Source organism: Mus caroli, unplaced genomic scaffold, assembly GCF_978045245.1.
Source record: "Mus caroli unplaced genomic scaffold, Mus_caroli_1 scaffold_8, whole genome shotgun sequence".
In the NCBI taxonomy this organism is placed as follows: Eukaryota; Metazoa; Chordata; class Mammalia; order Rodentia; family Muridae; genus Mus; species Mus caroli.
The window spans coordinates 42161539-42178591 of record NW_028227263.1 but is presented as its reverse complement, the minus strand read 5'-3'; the positions used below and the strand labels follow the sequence as shown (position 1 = coordinate 42178591).

The 17053-nt window shown below is 41.9% G+C and overlaps 1 protein-coding gene across 3 annotated transcripts; it reads right to left on the bottom strand.

Annotated features, from left to right (window-relative positions):
- Window positions 1–352: 352 nt before the first annotated feature.
- On the bottom strand, window positions 353–16138 carry LOC147002908 (tripartite motif-containing protein 12A). 3 transcript variants are annotated; one of them, XM_085841449.1, is made up of 7 exons: window positions 16076–16138; window positions 7481–7956; window positions 6594–6689; window positions 4858–5088; window positions 3005–3027; window positions 1657–1757; window positions 353–921 (listed from the first exon to the last, which is right to left on the bottom strand). In XM_085841449.1, exons 2-7 carry the CDS (start codon window positions 7898–7900, stop codon window positions 728–730), a joined length of 1065 nt encoding a protein of 354 aa, XP_085697575.1. In that variant the 5' UTR covers window positions 7901–7956; window positions 16076–16138; the 3' UTR covers window positions 353–727. The 3 variants fall into 3 exon arrangements, with proteins under 3 accessions (XP_085697575.1, XP_085697574.1, XP_085697576.1); XM_085841448.1 differs by having other exon boundaries at window positions 354–921; window positions 15966–16103; XM_085841450.1 differs by lacking the exons at window positions 353–921; window positions 1657–1757; window positions 3005–3027 and having other exon boundaries at window positions 4244–5088; window positions 15966–16103.
- Window positions 16139–17053: the final 915 nt, after the last annotated feature.

The following is a 17053-nucleotide window of genomic DNA, read 5'->3' as shown; positions in this document are numbered from 1 at the left end:
AGAGAGAGAGCGCTACCAGCAGGGAAAATGTGGAGAGGGGGCAGGGGGAAGGAGAAAGGGCTCAGAGAAAACAAGGAGGGGACAAACAGTCCCTTTTATAGCAAGCCAGACCTACCTGGCTGTAGCTAGGTTAACTGCTGAGTGCCACCTAAAAGGAATGTAAATATGCTAACCTGGGAGGGAATGGGGGTGGAGACACTTGAGAAGGTCAAAGTGGACAAAGGTCAGGGCAGGGCTGCAGATTCTATTTTCATAACCAAAGGGCTATTGTTATTCACAAATTAAACAAAGGACAGTAATTTTTTCTTTTAATGTGTTCCCATGTATTCCTGTGTTCTTGTTCCCCTAACTGAACGCCTTTAATCTTTAAGGAACTCAGAGACCACCCTCAGATGGTGACTAGATAAAAATACCGCTGCTGTCTGGCCTGAAAAAGATTGTAAGACACTGCATAGCTTGCTGGGCCATTTGTTTTATTTTCGGGTCACGCGTTAATTAAAGTTTCTCCTATTTCTTTTGAGTTCGTGGCTGCCTTCATGCTGAGTGGAATCTTCCCTTAACTTGGTCTTTACCCACCTGATGTAAGTGATAGCCCTTTAGCTATGGCCACCAAAAAGCTCTTCCTGGCCCCTGAAAACTTCACCTCTAGGTCAAGTCTTCAGTTCTTCCTTGGATCACCAGAGTCCCTGCATCGCCATCTACAGGTGGCCTAGAGTTTTGCCAGTACTTAGGACTCAAAAGTTTCCTCCTCTTTCCTCCTCAGCCAGAAAGGGAGGGGTTGCTGGTTGGGTTGGCTGGCTAAAACCAGTCCCTGGCTTTTCTTCACAGCTTCTGTCTGGAGGACCGATCTCCTCTTCCCAGCAGGAGGTGAGGGTCCAAAGGTTTGTGCGAAAGTTTGTCCAGGGTGGAGGGAGGGAGACCCTAAAAGGAGAGACATCAGTCAGTGACACTTAGGAAAGGCTTATTTGCTCACAGATCACAAACCGCTGTGATCTGATGTTGAGAAAAAGTTCTTGAGGAATCTACTTGAAAATTGAGCAGGAAGGTCTTTTTTTTTTTTTTTTTTTTTTTTTTTTTTTTTTTTTTTTGTGGAGAAGCCCCTTCTTTTGCTGGGGCAAGCACTTTCTGTTTCCTTCTGCTCTGCATCTGTGATATACCTTGTAAACAGGTCTGGAATCTCAAGAGCTCCCCGTGACCCCTCCTCTTAGTTATTAATAGAAGACTAAGAAGAAAGTGTACAGGCACTGGAGAGAACTTTGTGCAGAAGTCACTGGAGAGGCAGAACATTGCAAGGGGAATTACATACTTTGGAAGAAGCAACATGAGGCCTAACAGAAACATAAGCTCTGCAAGGCAGTGAAAAGTGGGTAACTTACAATGCTGCAATTTTTCCTTACCCCAGTAGCATTGAACCTCTGTGCCCTCGGAAATGGGGTAAAAATTTACAATATTAAATGCATGCAAAGGCACTGTAAAGTCCTTTTCTTCTGTGGATCAGGGGAAGAGTTAGAAACCCTAACAGGGTCCTTTAAAGATGAACAGTCATTTTCCATCTGAGATGGTTAAATCACCAGTAGCTGGAGGCTACTCTTCCTTGTCCATATCTAGAAACCACTAGAATCCTGCAGCCAAATCACGGAACATAGCTCTCCTCACCTTGCAGCACTTGCAGCATGCCTTGCAGGTCAGGGGCTCGGAACATTCTTCTTTGTGCCCTGGGGATGGTTTTGGGCTTCATCATAGAAAAAGTATGACTCCTAGGGATAAAAAGCAATTGACCTGAAATCCCTCCCAGTGACCCCCAACTACCACAGACTTCCTCTGCTTTCCACCCACAGATGACCTTGAGCTCTTTGGAGGAAGCTGAAGAGGTAGAGAGATGGCAATCACATGAGTACAATCATGTCTCCTTCAAATTACTTTCAATGAAGTGTTGGGAAGGTCTTACGTTCTCAGAACCATGGTTCTTGCCTTCTAAAATTAAACAGTTATTTTTCTTCCACTCTGACTGCTTGAGCTTACAAGAGATGATAAAGTAATAAATCTTAAAACAAACCAAAATTAATGCCTGAAAAAAGTGTGTGAAAAATATTCCCATGAATGTTAACTGTGAGAAATAGATCCAATGTCTTCAAAATGCTTAGCCAATATGGAGACTCACAAATAACATCTGATTTTTCAGGTTCTCTTGAAGAAATTCAAAACAGTAGGAAAAGATGAGGACAACAAACTAAGACTAATATAATCCCAGTGCTTCAGGAAAATCCTGATTGCCAGCTAGGTGTGCCCTATGGACACAGGATACCTACCCTCTACCCACACTCCCATAGAGTATGGGAAAGAAAAGGATAGTTGATCAAACCTGCATAAAAAGCATTACGTGCAGAGTCAAGGCTGTTTTTGTAAATCTAACTATAACAACAGAGAACGATTGAATGTCTTCTTCCCCAGAAGAAAATAGTGTGAACATATAGGAATTTTCCCAATGGAAAATTCCGGGTATATTGCAGACATACAAGACACATCCTATCTACCAAAAACAAGGACCTATTAAATTTAGATCCACAGCCACATGCAAGCACACAGGGTGAACTACAATGGAGTAAAGAGTACCCTAATTTTTTAATCCCTAATCCAATTATTGAGCGAAACTCTTCAATTCCCCACAACCCACCTCTCTACCATAGAATCTAATCTATTCTCTTTTTTTTTTTTTCTTTTTTTTTTCGAGACAGGGTTTCTCTGTATAGCCCTGGCTGTCCTGGAACTCACTTTGTAGACCAGGCTGTCCTCGAACTCAGAAATCTGCCTGCCTCTGCCTCCCGAGTGCTGGGATTAAAGGCGTGCGCCACCACGCCCAGCTAATCTATTCTCAATAGTTGTAATATTGCTTTTTGATCAGAAACTCAGCACTTCACCTAATTGCCCCAACCTGGGAAAAATTATGTTCGACTTGAACACTAAATCATTCTTACCACATAGAAAGACTGGAACCCATACATACCGTTTTATGATGTTCTCCCCACCCTAGATAGAAACAGAGAAAACAGGAATTAAGACTTCTCAAAGATAAAGGGGTTGGGGGGGGGAGGTGATAATCCTCACAACTGAAATTCTGTGAAAGAAAAGTCATGACAATACACAAGGAGCTATTTCCTGCAAGACAAGGATTGTCTGTAAATGAGTTTATTGAGGCAGCAAACAATGACATCTAATTGAGGGGCAGACAAAGTGATGAATCAGAGAAAGATTTGTTGGAATGAGTCAGAAATAAGATATGCCTAACTCTCATGAGAGCAGACAGGAAAGGGAGGCTCTTTAAGAGCAGTGCAGGAAAAGAGAGTCAGTTGGAAGTCAGGGCAGTGAGTGTGGTTCTTACATATGCCTCACTTCAGTTTTGTTTCTGTCTGTGACTTCTTCAGTTAGGCTTTGAGATGGCTGACTTTCTACACAGTCTACTTAAACACATTCTTTACAAGACTTTTCACACATATCTCATGGACTTCCCTTCTTAGCCCTACATTTTTTTCTCTCTCTCATTATTATGTCTCCTTTTAAAACTTCTGTGATGGTTTGTATATGCTTGGCGCAGGAAGTGGCACTTTTAGGAGGCGTGGTCTTGTTGGAATAGGGGTGGCCTTGTAGGTCTCTCACTGTGGGCATGGGCTTTAAGACCCTTGGTCTAGCTGCCTGGAAGCCAGTCTTCTCCTAGCAGCCTTCAGATGAAAATGTAGAACTCTCAGTTCCTCCTGCACTATACCTGCTTTAATGCTGCCCTGCTCCTCCCTTGATGATAATGGACTGAGCCTCTGAACTTATAAGCCAGCCACAATTAAATGTCCTTATAAGAGTGTACTGGTGCCTGTTCACAACAGTAAAACCCTAAGACAACTTCTTAAATTTCATTTTTAGATTTCTTTTATAGCTAATTTTATTTTATGTGTATTTTGCCTGCATGTATGATCCGTGTACCACATGTATGTCTGTGCCCAAAGAAGTTAGAGAGTGTCATATCTCATGGAACTAAAGATGGCTGTGAATCACTGTGGGTTTTGGGAACAGAACCCTAGTGTCCTTAATGGCTGCTCCATCGCTCTAGACTTACTATTTTACTTCCTTTTCTTTTTTTTAAAGATTTATTTATTTTATGTATATGAGTTCTCTATCAGCATGTACACCTGCAAGTCAGATGAAGCATCAGATCCCAGTATAAATGCATGAGAGCCACCATGTGGTTGTTGGGAATTGAACTCAGGTCCTCTGGAAGAGCAGACTGTGTTCTTAACCACTGAGCCATCCCTCGAGTCCACTATTTTACCTCTTAGTTGTAGCATTTAATAGCTTTAATAAGGAGAGGGTGTTGGATTCCCTAGCACTGGAGTTACTTTGAGTTGCAATGTGGGTACTGGGAATTGAACCCAGGCATTCTGGAAGAGCAGCCAGTGCTCTTAATTACTGAGCTACTGAAGATGAAGAAAGCCTTAGATTATTCTATGATGTACAACATAAACATCTCTTAGTTAGTAGTTCCTTTGTTTGGCAGTGACTAACTGGAATTAGTAAAAGGTACTTGAATCACACAGAGCTCTGTAGAGAGCAGGTGTCATAAATGCCCATGGATTCAATAGATCTCCTCCAAGATTTAACTTTTGTGCTGTTCTGTACAAATTCATAAAAATAAAATTCCACTCCTTGTTATTTGTGCATGCAGTGATCCCTCCAGACTCTGAAACTGAGTCAGCAAAGAGCTCAGGAAGAGCTCACTGTCATCACCAGCAAGACCACAGCAGCAGAGAGGAAGGGCAATGGCTTCCATGCCTTCAGACTCTCGGACCCTGGGACCTCCTGCAGCCTTACCTGCAGTATTTCTATGTCTGAGCTCTGTAACTGATGTTCCACATCTGAGATGAAGTCTTCTAGCAACTTGCTCTGCTGAGCATGCTCATTTTCAGACTCTGCCAGGTTGTTCATAATGTTTTCCTTCTCTTGCATCAGCTTCTGCAATTCATTCTTCTCCTCAGAGTCCATGATATCCCTCACTCGTTTAAACTCTGACTGAACATTCTCCACATCTTTCTGTATTTGATTCTTCAGAGATAAGAAAAGGGAGAACCATTAAGTTTGTCAAAACTTGCAGCGTGTGAATTATTGTTTTTGTTTTGTTTTTGCATTTGTTTGGTTTTTTTTTCCAGACAGGGTTTTTCTGGGTAGCCCTGCCTGTCCTGGAACCCACTCTATAGATCCCCCTGCATCTGCCTCCAGAGTACTGAGATTGAAAGCATGCTCCACCATCTCCCAGCCTTGTATGGGAATGGAGATAGGGAAAAGGAAGGAACTCTTAGGGAGACTTGTATAGCCTTTTAGTGTCTGTTAATGACATTCCAACACACAGACCTCTGGTCAGCTTTCCTAAGACCACCTAAACTAAAATGGAACACCAAGCTATGATCAACTTTCGTACAGCTATCTAAGACAGTTGTTTCTGCCTGTAATATTCCTCATTCTACTTTTAAAAAATACTTTATTGTTGGAAAGATAGTTCAGAAGTTAAGAGCACTGGCTACTCTTCTGGAGGTCTGAAGTTCAATTCCCAGCACCCACATGGTGACTCACAGCAACCTCTAACTCTAATTCTAAGAGATCTGATGTCCTCTTCTGACTTCCATGGGAACCAGACACACATATGCTTCAAATAATAAATAAATATTTAAAATATTTTTGATAAAAAGCACTTTAACAATATATTCATTTAAAAATGTATTTATTCTTATTCTCTCCCTCTCTCCTCTCTCCACTCTGCTTCTCTCTCTCTTTCTCTCTCTCTCCCTCTCCCTCTCTCTTTGTTTTACCTGTTTGTATCATGTGTGTCAGGAGAGGATACTGAGACCTTCAGAAGTAGAATTATGGATAGTTATGAGCTACCATGTGGATGTAGGGACCCAAATTCAACTCCTCTGCAAGAGCAAGAAGTACTCTTAACTATTGAGTCATCTTTCTATTCCTTCCTTCCTTCCTTCCTTCCTTCCTTCCTTCCTTCCTTCCTTCCTTCTTTTCTACCTACCTACCTACCTACCTACCTACCTACCTACCTCCCTATCTATACCAGGTTTTACCTTGTAGCTATAGTTGACCTAGTACTTGCTACTACTATGTGTACTACTGCTATGTACACAAGAGCAGTCTTTATCTTACAGATATCTGTTTCTGCCTCCCAGCTGCTGGGATTAAAGGCATATGCCATCATACGTGCCATTACATTCTGCTTTTAACTCCCTGGCAGAAGTTAAACACTGATTACATATCCATGACCCACCCATTCCCAAGTATCTTCTTCTGTAGAGTCAGTTTCAGAAGGCACCATAAAAATGACCCAGTATCCATTCTGACCAATCATCCTCCATGGTGCCAGCTCCTCACAGAGCCCAGCTCAGGTGTGATACACTGACTATGCATCTCCAGCCAGGGAACCAGTAGGGAGGAGTATCAAGGTTTCTTGGCCTCATCAACTCCCAGGAAGTAAAGACCCCAGGAGCTTCTTGCCCAGGGCCATCCCGGGCATCAGGCTGACACCCTTAGGAAGGGTCCCCACTTGCCTCCCAGTAAGTTCTATCCTTCTGAAGTTCATCTTTCCAGTTTTCAAATTCTTTCTTATCTGCCATCAGCCTTTGCAGAACTACCTGCAGCTGCTCCTGTAAGAAAGGAATTGTAGCAGAGTCAAGCTGTGTGCTTAGTAGGACTGTTGTTCTATCCAAAGGCCAAAACCTTCTGGAAAGATAGAAAGCTAAGGATTTCTACCTTTCTTTTAAAGGACTGAGATATGAATTCTTTACATAACAATTATATACACATATAGTTTTAATCTATTATGAATAAATAGATAAGAAACTTTTGAAAAGAAGGCAAACAGGGTCAAAATCAACTTGGTCTGGGAAGATTACAGGGAATGGCAACTAGAATCTAGGAGTAGGAAGAAAATAATAGGGAATAGCCATCTACTCAGAAAAGGATTCCCCATCTTCTTTCAAAAAGGTGGTCTCAAGCCATGCCAGGTATGTAGATATCAGAGAATAATTTGCAACTTGCAGCCATCAGTTCTCTCCTTCAGTGGTCTGGTTTCTGAGTTCAGACTCAGGCTGTTATACTTGGCAACAAGCCATTAAGGCATTGCTCCCAACCCTCATCTTATTTACTTTGACACCTAAAGAATAATCAGAGCTTTTCTTGGACATAAAATCTCAACAGTACACAACAAACTAAAAACACTTGCTCTTGTTCTAGAGTTTGTCGCCCCTGGTAGTTTCTCTTAGGATTAATCTCAATGGATAGTTCATTCTTTCAGGCCTCAGAAGGTAACAGGATAGAATGAAATTCCAGGTCTGGATTCCATGATGATCAGGTAACTGAATGATCACAGGAAGTAGAGATTTTCCACCTGGTACTGTTTCCTGCTATGTCTCCCACCCTCCAACCCTTACCTTACCTTATACTCCTGGGCCACCTCTTCAATGAGAGCTGTTTTGTGACCACAGTGCTCCTGAGATCGCTCACAAAGCCAGCAGATGGCCATCATGTCCTTCCTACAGAAGAGCTGGAGTTTCTCTCCATGTCTTGCACAGTTAAACACTTTTTGCTCCTCTTCCGGGCTGGGCTTGAACTCTTTGAGCCTCTCTACTATGTTGGCCACATGTCGATTAGGCCTCAGATTGCTAAACTGGTAAGTAAGTCGGCACACAGGGCAAATGAGCACTTTCTTATCGCATTTGATAGATTCAAAGTACACCTTCATGCAGCCTTGGCAGAAGGTGTGACCACAATCTGCACTCACAGGTTTCACCATCAGGTTCAGACAGACAGGACAGGTCACCTCCTCCGTTAACTTCATCATGAATTGTGAAGCCATAGTTGCTGTGATCCTGTGTATGACTGTCCCGACTCCTCACACTTCTGCTCAGGTTCCTATGTGATTGGGATGGTGAAAGGGGGGCAAGTAAGAAATGGAACATCAGTCCATTTGATGGCTTCTTCTCCACCTTCATGAGACTCCCAAACCATACAGGTAAGCTTCCCTTCCCCCACTCATCTTCCCTGTTCTCTTGAGGCTTCTGGGCCAAGCCAAGCTGCCCTAAGCAGCCTGTTAGCCCAGGGAGATCTCCATTCTCCTGTCCACTCTCAGCCCACCTACATTGGACTTGATACTCCTGAACTATACAGAACTGCAGGTCTGCAACCATATGACCCAAGTATATCCACCAGAGGCGTGCCACACCAGGATCATTGAGGTTGATCCCTGCTCCCAATACCTACTACAACAAGAACACCCAGGAACCATCCAGATGCCTAAAGGCCCTCCAAAAAGACACAATCAATACGAGCTAGGGCAATATGATACCTCCAAAGCACAGCTACCCACTACAGCAGACCCTGGATATCCTAACACATCTGAAACAGAAGAAAATGAGTCTCAATTCAATCTTATAAAGATGATAGAAGCCTTTAAAGAGGAAATGGATAAATCCCTTAAAGAAATACAGGAACATACAATCAGAGGTGGTTTTTTGTTTGTTTGTTTGTTTGTTTGTTTGTTCCAGATGGTTTCTCTGGTAGTCCTGCCTATAATGGAACGCACTCTGTAGACTTCAATCTTAGAAATCCTCCTGCCTCTGCCTCCCAAGTGCTGGGATTAAAGCCATGCACCACCATTGCCCAGCCGGATAGAAGTCTTTTAAAAGGAAACAAAAAATCTCTTAAAAACATACAGGAAAATACAATTAAACAGGTGAAGAAAATAAATACAACTGTGCAAGACCTGAAAGTCAAAATGGAAGTAATAATGAAAATAAAAACTGAGGAAATCCTAAAGATGGCAAACCTGGGAAAGAGAACGGTAACAACAGATGCAAGCTTCACCAACAGAATACAGGTGATGGAAGAAAGAAACTCAGATGTAGAAGATACAAGAGAAGAAATTGATATCTCAGTCAAAGAAAATGTTAAAGCTAAAACATTCCTGACATAAAACATCCAGGAAATCTGGGAAACCATATAAAGACCTAGCCTAAGAATAATAGCAATCAACAAAATCATAGAAGAAAACTTTCCAAACCTAAAGAAAGAGATGCCTATAAACATACAAGAAGTTTACAGCATACCAACTAGATTGGACCAGAAAACAAAATCCTCCTGGCACATAATAATCAAAACACAAAATCTACAGAACAAAGAATATTAAAAGCAATAGGAGCATGATGTTTACTGAGAGGCTCCACCCAGTAGCTGACTCAGATAGGTCCAGACACCCACAGCCAAACAGTGGATGGAGCTTGGGGACTCTTATGGAAGAATAGGAGGAAGGAATGCCAGCCCTGAAGAGGATAGGAACTCCACAGAAATACCAACAGAGTCAACTAAACTGGAACCTTGGGCTGAGTCTTATCCACCAACTAAAGAATATACACTGGCTGGAACCTATGCCTCCTCGCTCATATATAACAGATGTGCAGCTTGACCTTCATGTGGTTCCTGAACAACTGGAATGGGGGCTATCTAAAAGCTGTTGTTCTACACACTGGGCTGCCTTGTCTGACCGCAGTGGGAGAGCAAGTGTGGTGGCAAGTGGGTGTCTATGGCACACATGTGCCATGCACTGAAAGGTAGGTCTGTGGGTGGCCCAGTGGTCCATAGGTCTCTGTCTTCCTTTTCTATTACTCCATTGAGTGGTGGTAGTTTGGACTCTGTGTGTCTATGGCCTGCCTGTACTTTGGGGAGAAGTGTAGGTGTTTGGACTTGTGGCATGGGTAAGCACAAGTCTATGCCTTCCTCCTCCCATGCTATACTGCTTGGATTTGATTTGATTTGATTTGATTTGATTTGATTTGATTATTTTATGTGACAGGTTTAAAACCACTTTGGCCACCAAGCCAGGTTTCAAGCTAATATGAACAAATAAATGACTGCCATCTGCTCTGCCCCTGACAGAGTGACTGATGTAAGAACCAACACCACCAACATGGTGTCTCTTTGCCCACTGCCAGGGCTGGTGGTGGGGACTACTCTACTTTCAGTGAGCTGTATGGATGTTGTTTTTGGCAATGGGGCCTTTGATGTCTCTTCGTGGAAAACAACCCTCTGTCCTAGCATCAGCCTGGGCTTTTTAGGGAATCTCCCAGAACCCTGCTGGTCAACAACTCAACTGAATGAAATCCAGTCCACCAGGTGAACCTGCCTGACTACAAAAGATGGCCAGTTCAGACTCTGTATCCTTCCTCTATTACTGAGTTGTCACTAGGGTCATCCTCATAGATTCCAGGAAGTTTCCACATCACCCCGCAAATGCCCTCTAATTCAATTGACTCTCCCTGCATTCTCTTCCTCCATCCCTTTCCCCTAACCTCATCCTTCCTACTTCTATCCCTACCAGCCCCCTGTCCACGAGCAAATTCTATTTTATTTCCCCTTCCCAGGGATATACACGCTTACCCCCTAGAGCTCTTCTCTGTATCTAACCTTTCTGGGTCTCTGGATTATAGTTCAATTATCATTAACTTAACACGTAATATCCACATATAAGTGAATACACACCGTATTTGTCTTTCTAGGTCTGTGTTACCTCACCCAGGAAGGTTTTTCTTCTAACTGCATCAATCTGTCTACAAATTTCATGATGCCATTTTTCAAACACCCAAGTAATACTGGATTGTATAAATGTGCCACACTTTATGACATCTAGGTTGTTTCCAGTTTCTGGTTATTATAAATAAAGCTGCACTATACATAGTTGTGCAAATGTCCTTGTGGTATGGTGGAGCTTTCTTTGGGTACATGTCCAAGAGTGGTATAGCTGGGTCTTGAGGTAGATCAATTCCCAATTTTGTGAGGAACAGCCAAATTGATTTCCATAGTGGTTGTATAAGTTTAAACCAACACCATCAATGAGGGGAATTTTTCTCTTGCTTGACATCTTCACCAATATGAGCTATCACTTTTGTTATTGATCTTAACTATTCTGACAGGTATAAGATGGAATCTCAAAGTCTTTCTAGTTTGCATTTTCCTGATGGCTAAGAATGTTGAACATTTCTTTAACTGTTTCTCAGCTATTAGAGATTTTTCTATTGAGAATTCTCTGTTTAGATCTGTGCCCGTTTTTAATTAGATTATACTTTTAATTATATTGTTAATTTTTTTGGTTTTTTGATATCTATTTTTTTGAGTTCTTTATTAAACCTCTATCAGATATGGTGTAAGTAAAATCTTTTCCCATGTTTTGTCCAATTGGTGGTGCCCTCTGCCTAAGAGAAAGTTTTTAGTTTCATGAGATAGCTCCTGTTTATTAAACTGTTGCTCTCAGTGCCTATACTATCCTTGTTCTATTCAGAAATTGATCTCCAGTGTCAATGTATTCAAAGCTAGTCCCCATTTTCTCATCTTTCAGGTTAGGTATATCTAATTTTATGCTGAGGATTATATTGGATCCATTTATTAGGTGTCCATAGGTGTGTGAGTATATGTCTGGGTCTTCAATTCAGTTCCACTGATTACGGTCTTTCTTCCTTCCTTCCTTCCTTCCTTCCTTCCTTCCTTCCTTCCTTCCTTCCTTCCTTTCTTTCTTTCTTTCTTTCTTTCTTTCTTTCTATCTATCTTTCTTTTTTCTTTTTTTTGTTTTTTTGATTTTTCGAGACAGGGTTTCTCTGTATAGCCCTACTGGCTGTCCTGAATCTCACTTTGTAGATCAGGCTGGCCTCGAACTCAGAAATCCGCCTGCCTCTGCCTCCCAACTTCTGAGATTAAAGGCGTGCGCCAACACCAACCAGCAATGGATTTCTTTTTAAATTTCTATAGCTCTATAATACAACTTGAAATCAGAGATGGTGATACTTCCAGCAGTTCTTTTATTGTTCAGCATTGTTTTAGATATTCTGGGTCTTTTTTCCTTCTATTTTTCCATATAAAGTTGAAAATTGTCTTTTCAAAGTCTGTAGAGAACTGCATTGGCATTTTGATGAGGACTGAGTTGAATCTGTAGATTGCTTTTGATAGGATGACAATTTTTACTAGTTCATCCTACAAATCCCTATGCATGGAAGATCTTTTCATCTTGTGATACCTTTTTCAGTTTCTTCAAAGACTTGAAGTTTTTATCATACAAGTCTTTCACTTCCTTGGTTAGAATTATCCCAAGATAGTTTATATTATTTGAGGCTATTATGAAGGGTTTTGTTTCCCTGGCTTCCTTTTCAGTTCACTTGTCATTTATATAGAGCTCTTTTTCATTCCTGAACATATGATGGTGTTCTGCCCTGCCCTGCTACAGAGTCAGGGCCATACGTAGCTACTACATTCCTTCTCCTTGGACCTGAGTTGCTATGGTGTGTGTGAGGGTCTCAGGTCATGTTTTGTGGTAATCTCCATCTATCAGAAGCTTGGTGGTGAGGAACTCACTGAGCAGTTTCCAAATGCCACAGTGGTTCATTTCACATGCTCCTGACACCACAGATCCTCTGAGAACATACCACTGGCCTCATACTTTGGGGAAAGGCAAACTATCAAGCTCCCCAAAATCCTTACTACTGATGATGCTAATGACCTGCATGGATACTGACATTGCCATAAATGACTTCACATCAGGCCACAGACACAATCAGACTTGGTAAGTACTCAGTCCTGCTCACATAACTGTATGAAGACTCTACTGCTGTACCTAGCTAGAATCAGAGCCATCATACCTAATTAAGTGCCACCCTTATATGGAATATATTAGTCCTTCCACCTAGAATCTACCTTGAAAACTTTAGAGGAGATAGTTGTTCCATAATGATGCAAGCATTAACACAGGGACACACACACACACACACCAAAAAGAGAGAAACATCATTTTATTAAAAGACTATTATCATACTCTAGTAACTGACTCCAAAGAATAGAAATCATTGATTGTATTCCAAAAATAAGAATTAGTGAGAAAAAACACAAAAATCAGTAATGCAATAGGTAAGAACACTGAAATTCTGGAGCTTAATAGCGCAAATGAGTGCAACAGATCCTGCCATAGAGAGATTCAAACAATAGGAGACAGGATCAAGCAAAAAGTCTATCAACTTGAAATCAGCTCACTTAAAAGAATCATACAAACCCAATCAACCAAACAACAACAACAAAAACAAACAGTAAGACAAAAACAAATACCCTACAATACCCTACAAACAAACAAACAAACAAACATGGAATCCACTTGTGTTGACCAAATACTCCTGGGCATGGAGCTTGCCCTGGAGGGTCATTGATATACCCAGCAACACACCACTGGAGAAACCTGATTTTTAAACTTTAAGAGAGAAGGCATGATATTGGGTGAGTAATAAGTAGCTGGGGAAGGGGAAAAATATAATTAAAAAATGTAAAATGTTTTTAAAAATAAGGAGATAAATAAATGAATACCATCACTGCTACGGTATCATGTCAAAGACAGAGGTCATGACAGGAACAAAGATGATGATTTATGGGGCACTATTTAGAAAATCAGTATATGAGTTTCCCACAAGAAGATGAAACAGAGAAGAAAGTGGAGAGGATATCATTAAGGTACTGGTCTTGAACTACCACAGGAAACTCCCACCAATGACAGCTGCATACACATGGAAAGCATTGTTCTGGAAGGATCATCTGAAGGGCCACAAAAGAGGTTTTAATAATGTATCAAGAGTGAAATGATATGAAACTTCTTTTGTAACCACAATGCTATGAAATTAGAAATCACCAAAAGAGAGATTTGGAAAAAATTTACAAATATGAAAATTATACACCATTCTCTAAACCAATGAGCAAGGAAGAAATCAAAGGGAGGGTTTTGAAAAATGAAATGACAATGGATGCACACACTCCAGCATTTCACTCTATGCTCCAGACAGTCTAAGAAGGAAGCACACATCTCAGCAAATTCAGCAGTCTAGATAGTCTAAGAGGGAAGCCTGCAGGGACTACATTAAACAAAGAAACATTATCTCAAGTAAATAACTTAATACTTGGCCTCAGGCAAGGAGACAAAATATAACTAAGCCAAAATTTATCAGATGGGAAGAGAAAGCTGATGAGAAAAACCCAAGGAAAATGTAATGAATAATCTGAGCTGTTATTCTTTGTCTCTGTCTCTGTCTCTGTCTCTGTCCTTCTCTGTCTCTCTCTCTCCTCTCCCTCCCCGACCCCCTCTCTCATTTTGGGAGCAGGGTTTTACTATGTAGCCCTGGTTGTCTTGGAGCTCTCTATGTAGACCAGGTTGGCCTAGAACTCACACGGTTCCTCTTGTCTCAGACTTCTGAGTACTGGAATTAAAATCATGTGCTCAGCTGCTCCAAGTTCTTGTCTTTAAGACAATAGGTAAGGAAATAAAGGCAACAGATTTATAGCCACACTAACTTGAGAGAGAGAGAGAGAGAGAGAGAGAGAGAGAGAGAGAGAGAGAGAGAGAGAGAGAGAGGCGAGAGGCGAGAGGCGAGAGGCGAGAGGCGAGAGGCGAGAGGAGAGGAGAGGAGAGGAGAAGAGAGGAGAGGAGAGGAGAGGAGAGGAGAGGAGAGGAGAGGAGAGGAGAGAAGAGGAGAGGAGAGGAGAAGAGAGGAGAGAGAAGAGAGGAGAGAGAAGAGAAGAGAATAACTCGAGCAAATTCAAGAATGAAAGCACTGGCTTATGAACAGGGACTAGAACCAGTTGTTAAGAAAGCGAAACCCACAAAATCAACCTTGACAGGAGAAGGTTTGTTGACATCTTCTGGGTGCCTAGATTAGCTAGAGCAAAGCCATGATATCCCTGATCACACTGGTTTCTCCCATGGCTCTCTCAAGCTTTTTTTTTTATTTGACACTTTTAACATCAATCAAAAATTTAATTTTCATTCTTTAAAGGTAGAAAGAGGCTGTGGCAGTCATGTGCTCCTGACACTACAGAGACTTGGGGGTTGGGCTGTGGGAAGAGCTGGAGAACAGCTTGGGCATCATAAAATGTATCCTCTCTCCAAGAAACCTTACAAAAGCTGCCACTTTGGGGGAAATCTTCAGATGTTTCATTGGAGCATGCTCATACTAGTTTTTCCATCTTCAAATACCCCTTCCCCTCTGCATGGGAACTGAACCCAAAGCTTGAAAAGTACCCTATCACTGAACTAAGTCACAGATGTCTTTTAAAAAAATATTCTATGAATGTGTCCTATTGAGTAGCTCATAATGGCTATCAATTTATAATCCTTTTGCCTCCTGTGTATCTGGAATCTCAAGCTGGGCTGAAGTCTATATTGGTATGGAGAAAATATCTGAAGGGGAAGGAAATAGCTGAAGTTATTCCCAGGCTTGGGACTGTCAAACAGGGTCGGTGACTAAATAACAGGCTCTCAGTCTCTGGTACTAAACTGAGAGAAACTCTTGGGTCTCTTAGAGGAGCATTTTGCAACTTTCCTAATGCTGCAACTCTTTAGAAAACTTCCTCGTGTTGTATTGACTCCAACCATAAAACTGTGGTCTATGCTACCTGTTAACTATATTTTTATACTGTTGTGAATCATAATATAAATATATGATATGGGAGATATCTAAAGTGCAACTCCTGTGAAAGGTCATTGAAAGGGGTCCGATCCGGTAAAGAACCACAGCCCTAGAGTATGCGGAAATAACACTTTATCACACAAAAACGCATTAAAAAGCAGAGATTCTGATCCAGTTTTGCTGCCTGGAAAGAGAATGTCATAGACAACAAAGTTCTGGATCTCGTCGACAAGGTACAATTCAAAATTACAGATTGTGAAACGGAAGGGGGAGACTAAATCTGGACAAAAGACATCTTTAAAGTAGTTTTTTTGTTGGTGGTAGTGGTGGGTTTTTGTTGTTGTTTTTGAGGAGGCACCTCCCTAAAGCTCCCCCATTTGCATTTTCAGCCAGAGGCCAGCAGCCCCCTCCCCACGCCCGGCTTTTACAGGATAAACTCACCAAAGCAAAAGCAATGTTCTCCTTTCAAAGTCTTCAAAAGTCTGCCCCCTAAAATTGCTCAGCCCGTTTTCAGACGCCAGAAAGTTGTAAACCAGGGAGAATTAACTCACCAATCCAGAACTTCAAGGTATTTCAGACTCGAAGCTAGAGAAATGAAAGTTTGAGCACTGGAAATGAAACAGTAACCACAACTCCACAGACCAATGAGAATCCTTTGCATAAGCCTGCAGGGCCCCACTGACTGAGGAAGTTACCTTCATATCAGCATTGGCTGGCTCTGGAGACTGGGGAGGAGTTATGTGCAGAGACTGGCAGAAACACCTCACCACCCTCACAGCAGAGAGTAATTAGCTGCAGAGGGCTCTCCAGCTGCCCCATGGTCTCCGCCAGATTATGTATTGTGTGGCTGAACAGACTTAGTCCTTTCCCAGTGCTGATCTGATCCACCCATTCATTTCCTCCCTTCTAGGAGTCCCTCACCAGAATGTCTTGGAGGTTCCTATTTGGCTTAGAGGTGTATTGAACACCTATATAGTGACTCAGCACTACCGGAATTAGAAGGGGAAAATCTGTAGAGCTGGGAATGAGGTTCAGTTGACTTAGTGCTTGCCTATGAAGCATGGAGCACTGGGATGGTCCTCCCAAGTGTACAAATCCAGCTGTAGTGGCCCCTTCGGTCTGTCTTCCTTACTCTTCTACTGCTCTGAAAAATACCATGACTAGGACAAGATACAAGGAGAGTGTTTAATTTGGCAGTCACAGTTCCTATGGGTTAGAGTTCATGACCACCACAGTGGAGAGCCTGATAACAGGCAGGGAAACGCGGTACTGGAGCAGGAAGTGAGAAGTCACAACTGGAAACACAATCTTGAGAGAAACCTGAGGCAGAGAGAGAATGGTGGTGGTGGTCGGAATCTACTGAATTCTGAAAGCTTGCACCCATGCCATACCTTCTCCAAGAATGCCACACTCCTGATCTTTCTTGAACAATGTCCTGATAACTGAGAACCAAGTATCCAAAAAATCTTAGCCTCTGGGGCCATTGTTATTCGAAATGGCACAGGATGCCACTGCCTTACAGCTGGCTG

Excerpts from the sequence above, each read along its gene's own strand:
- LOC147002908 (XM_085841449.1), bottom strand. The coding sequence starts at position 7,900 with ATGGCTTCACAATTCATGATGAAGTTAACGGAGGAGGTGACCTGTCCT. Across the intron at positions 3,028-4,857 it reads CAGACATAGAAATACTGCAG|GGTGGGGAGAACATCATAAA; the intron begins GTAAGGCTGCAG and ends GTTTCTATCTAG. Across the intron at positions 922-1,656 it reads CATGCTGCAAGTGCTGCAAG|GGTCTCCCTCCCTCCACCCT; the intron begins GTGAGGAGAGCT and ends CTCTCCTTTTAG.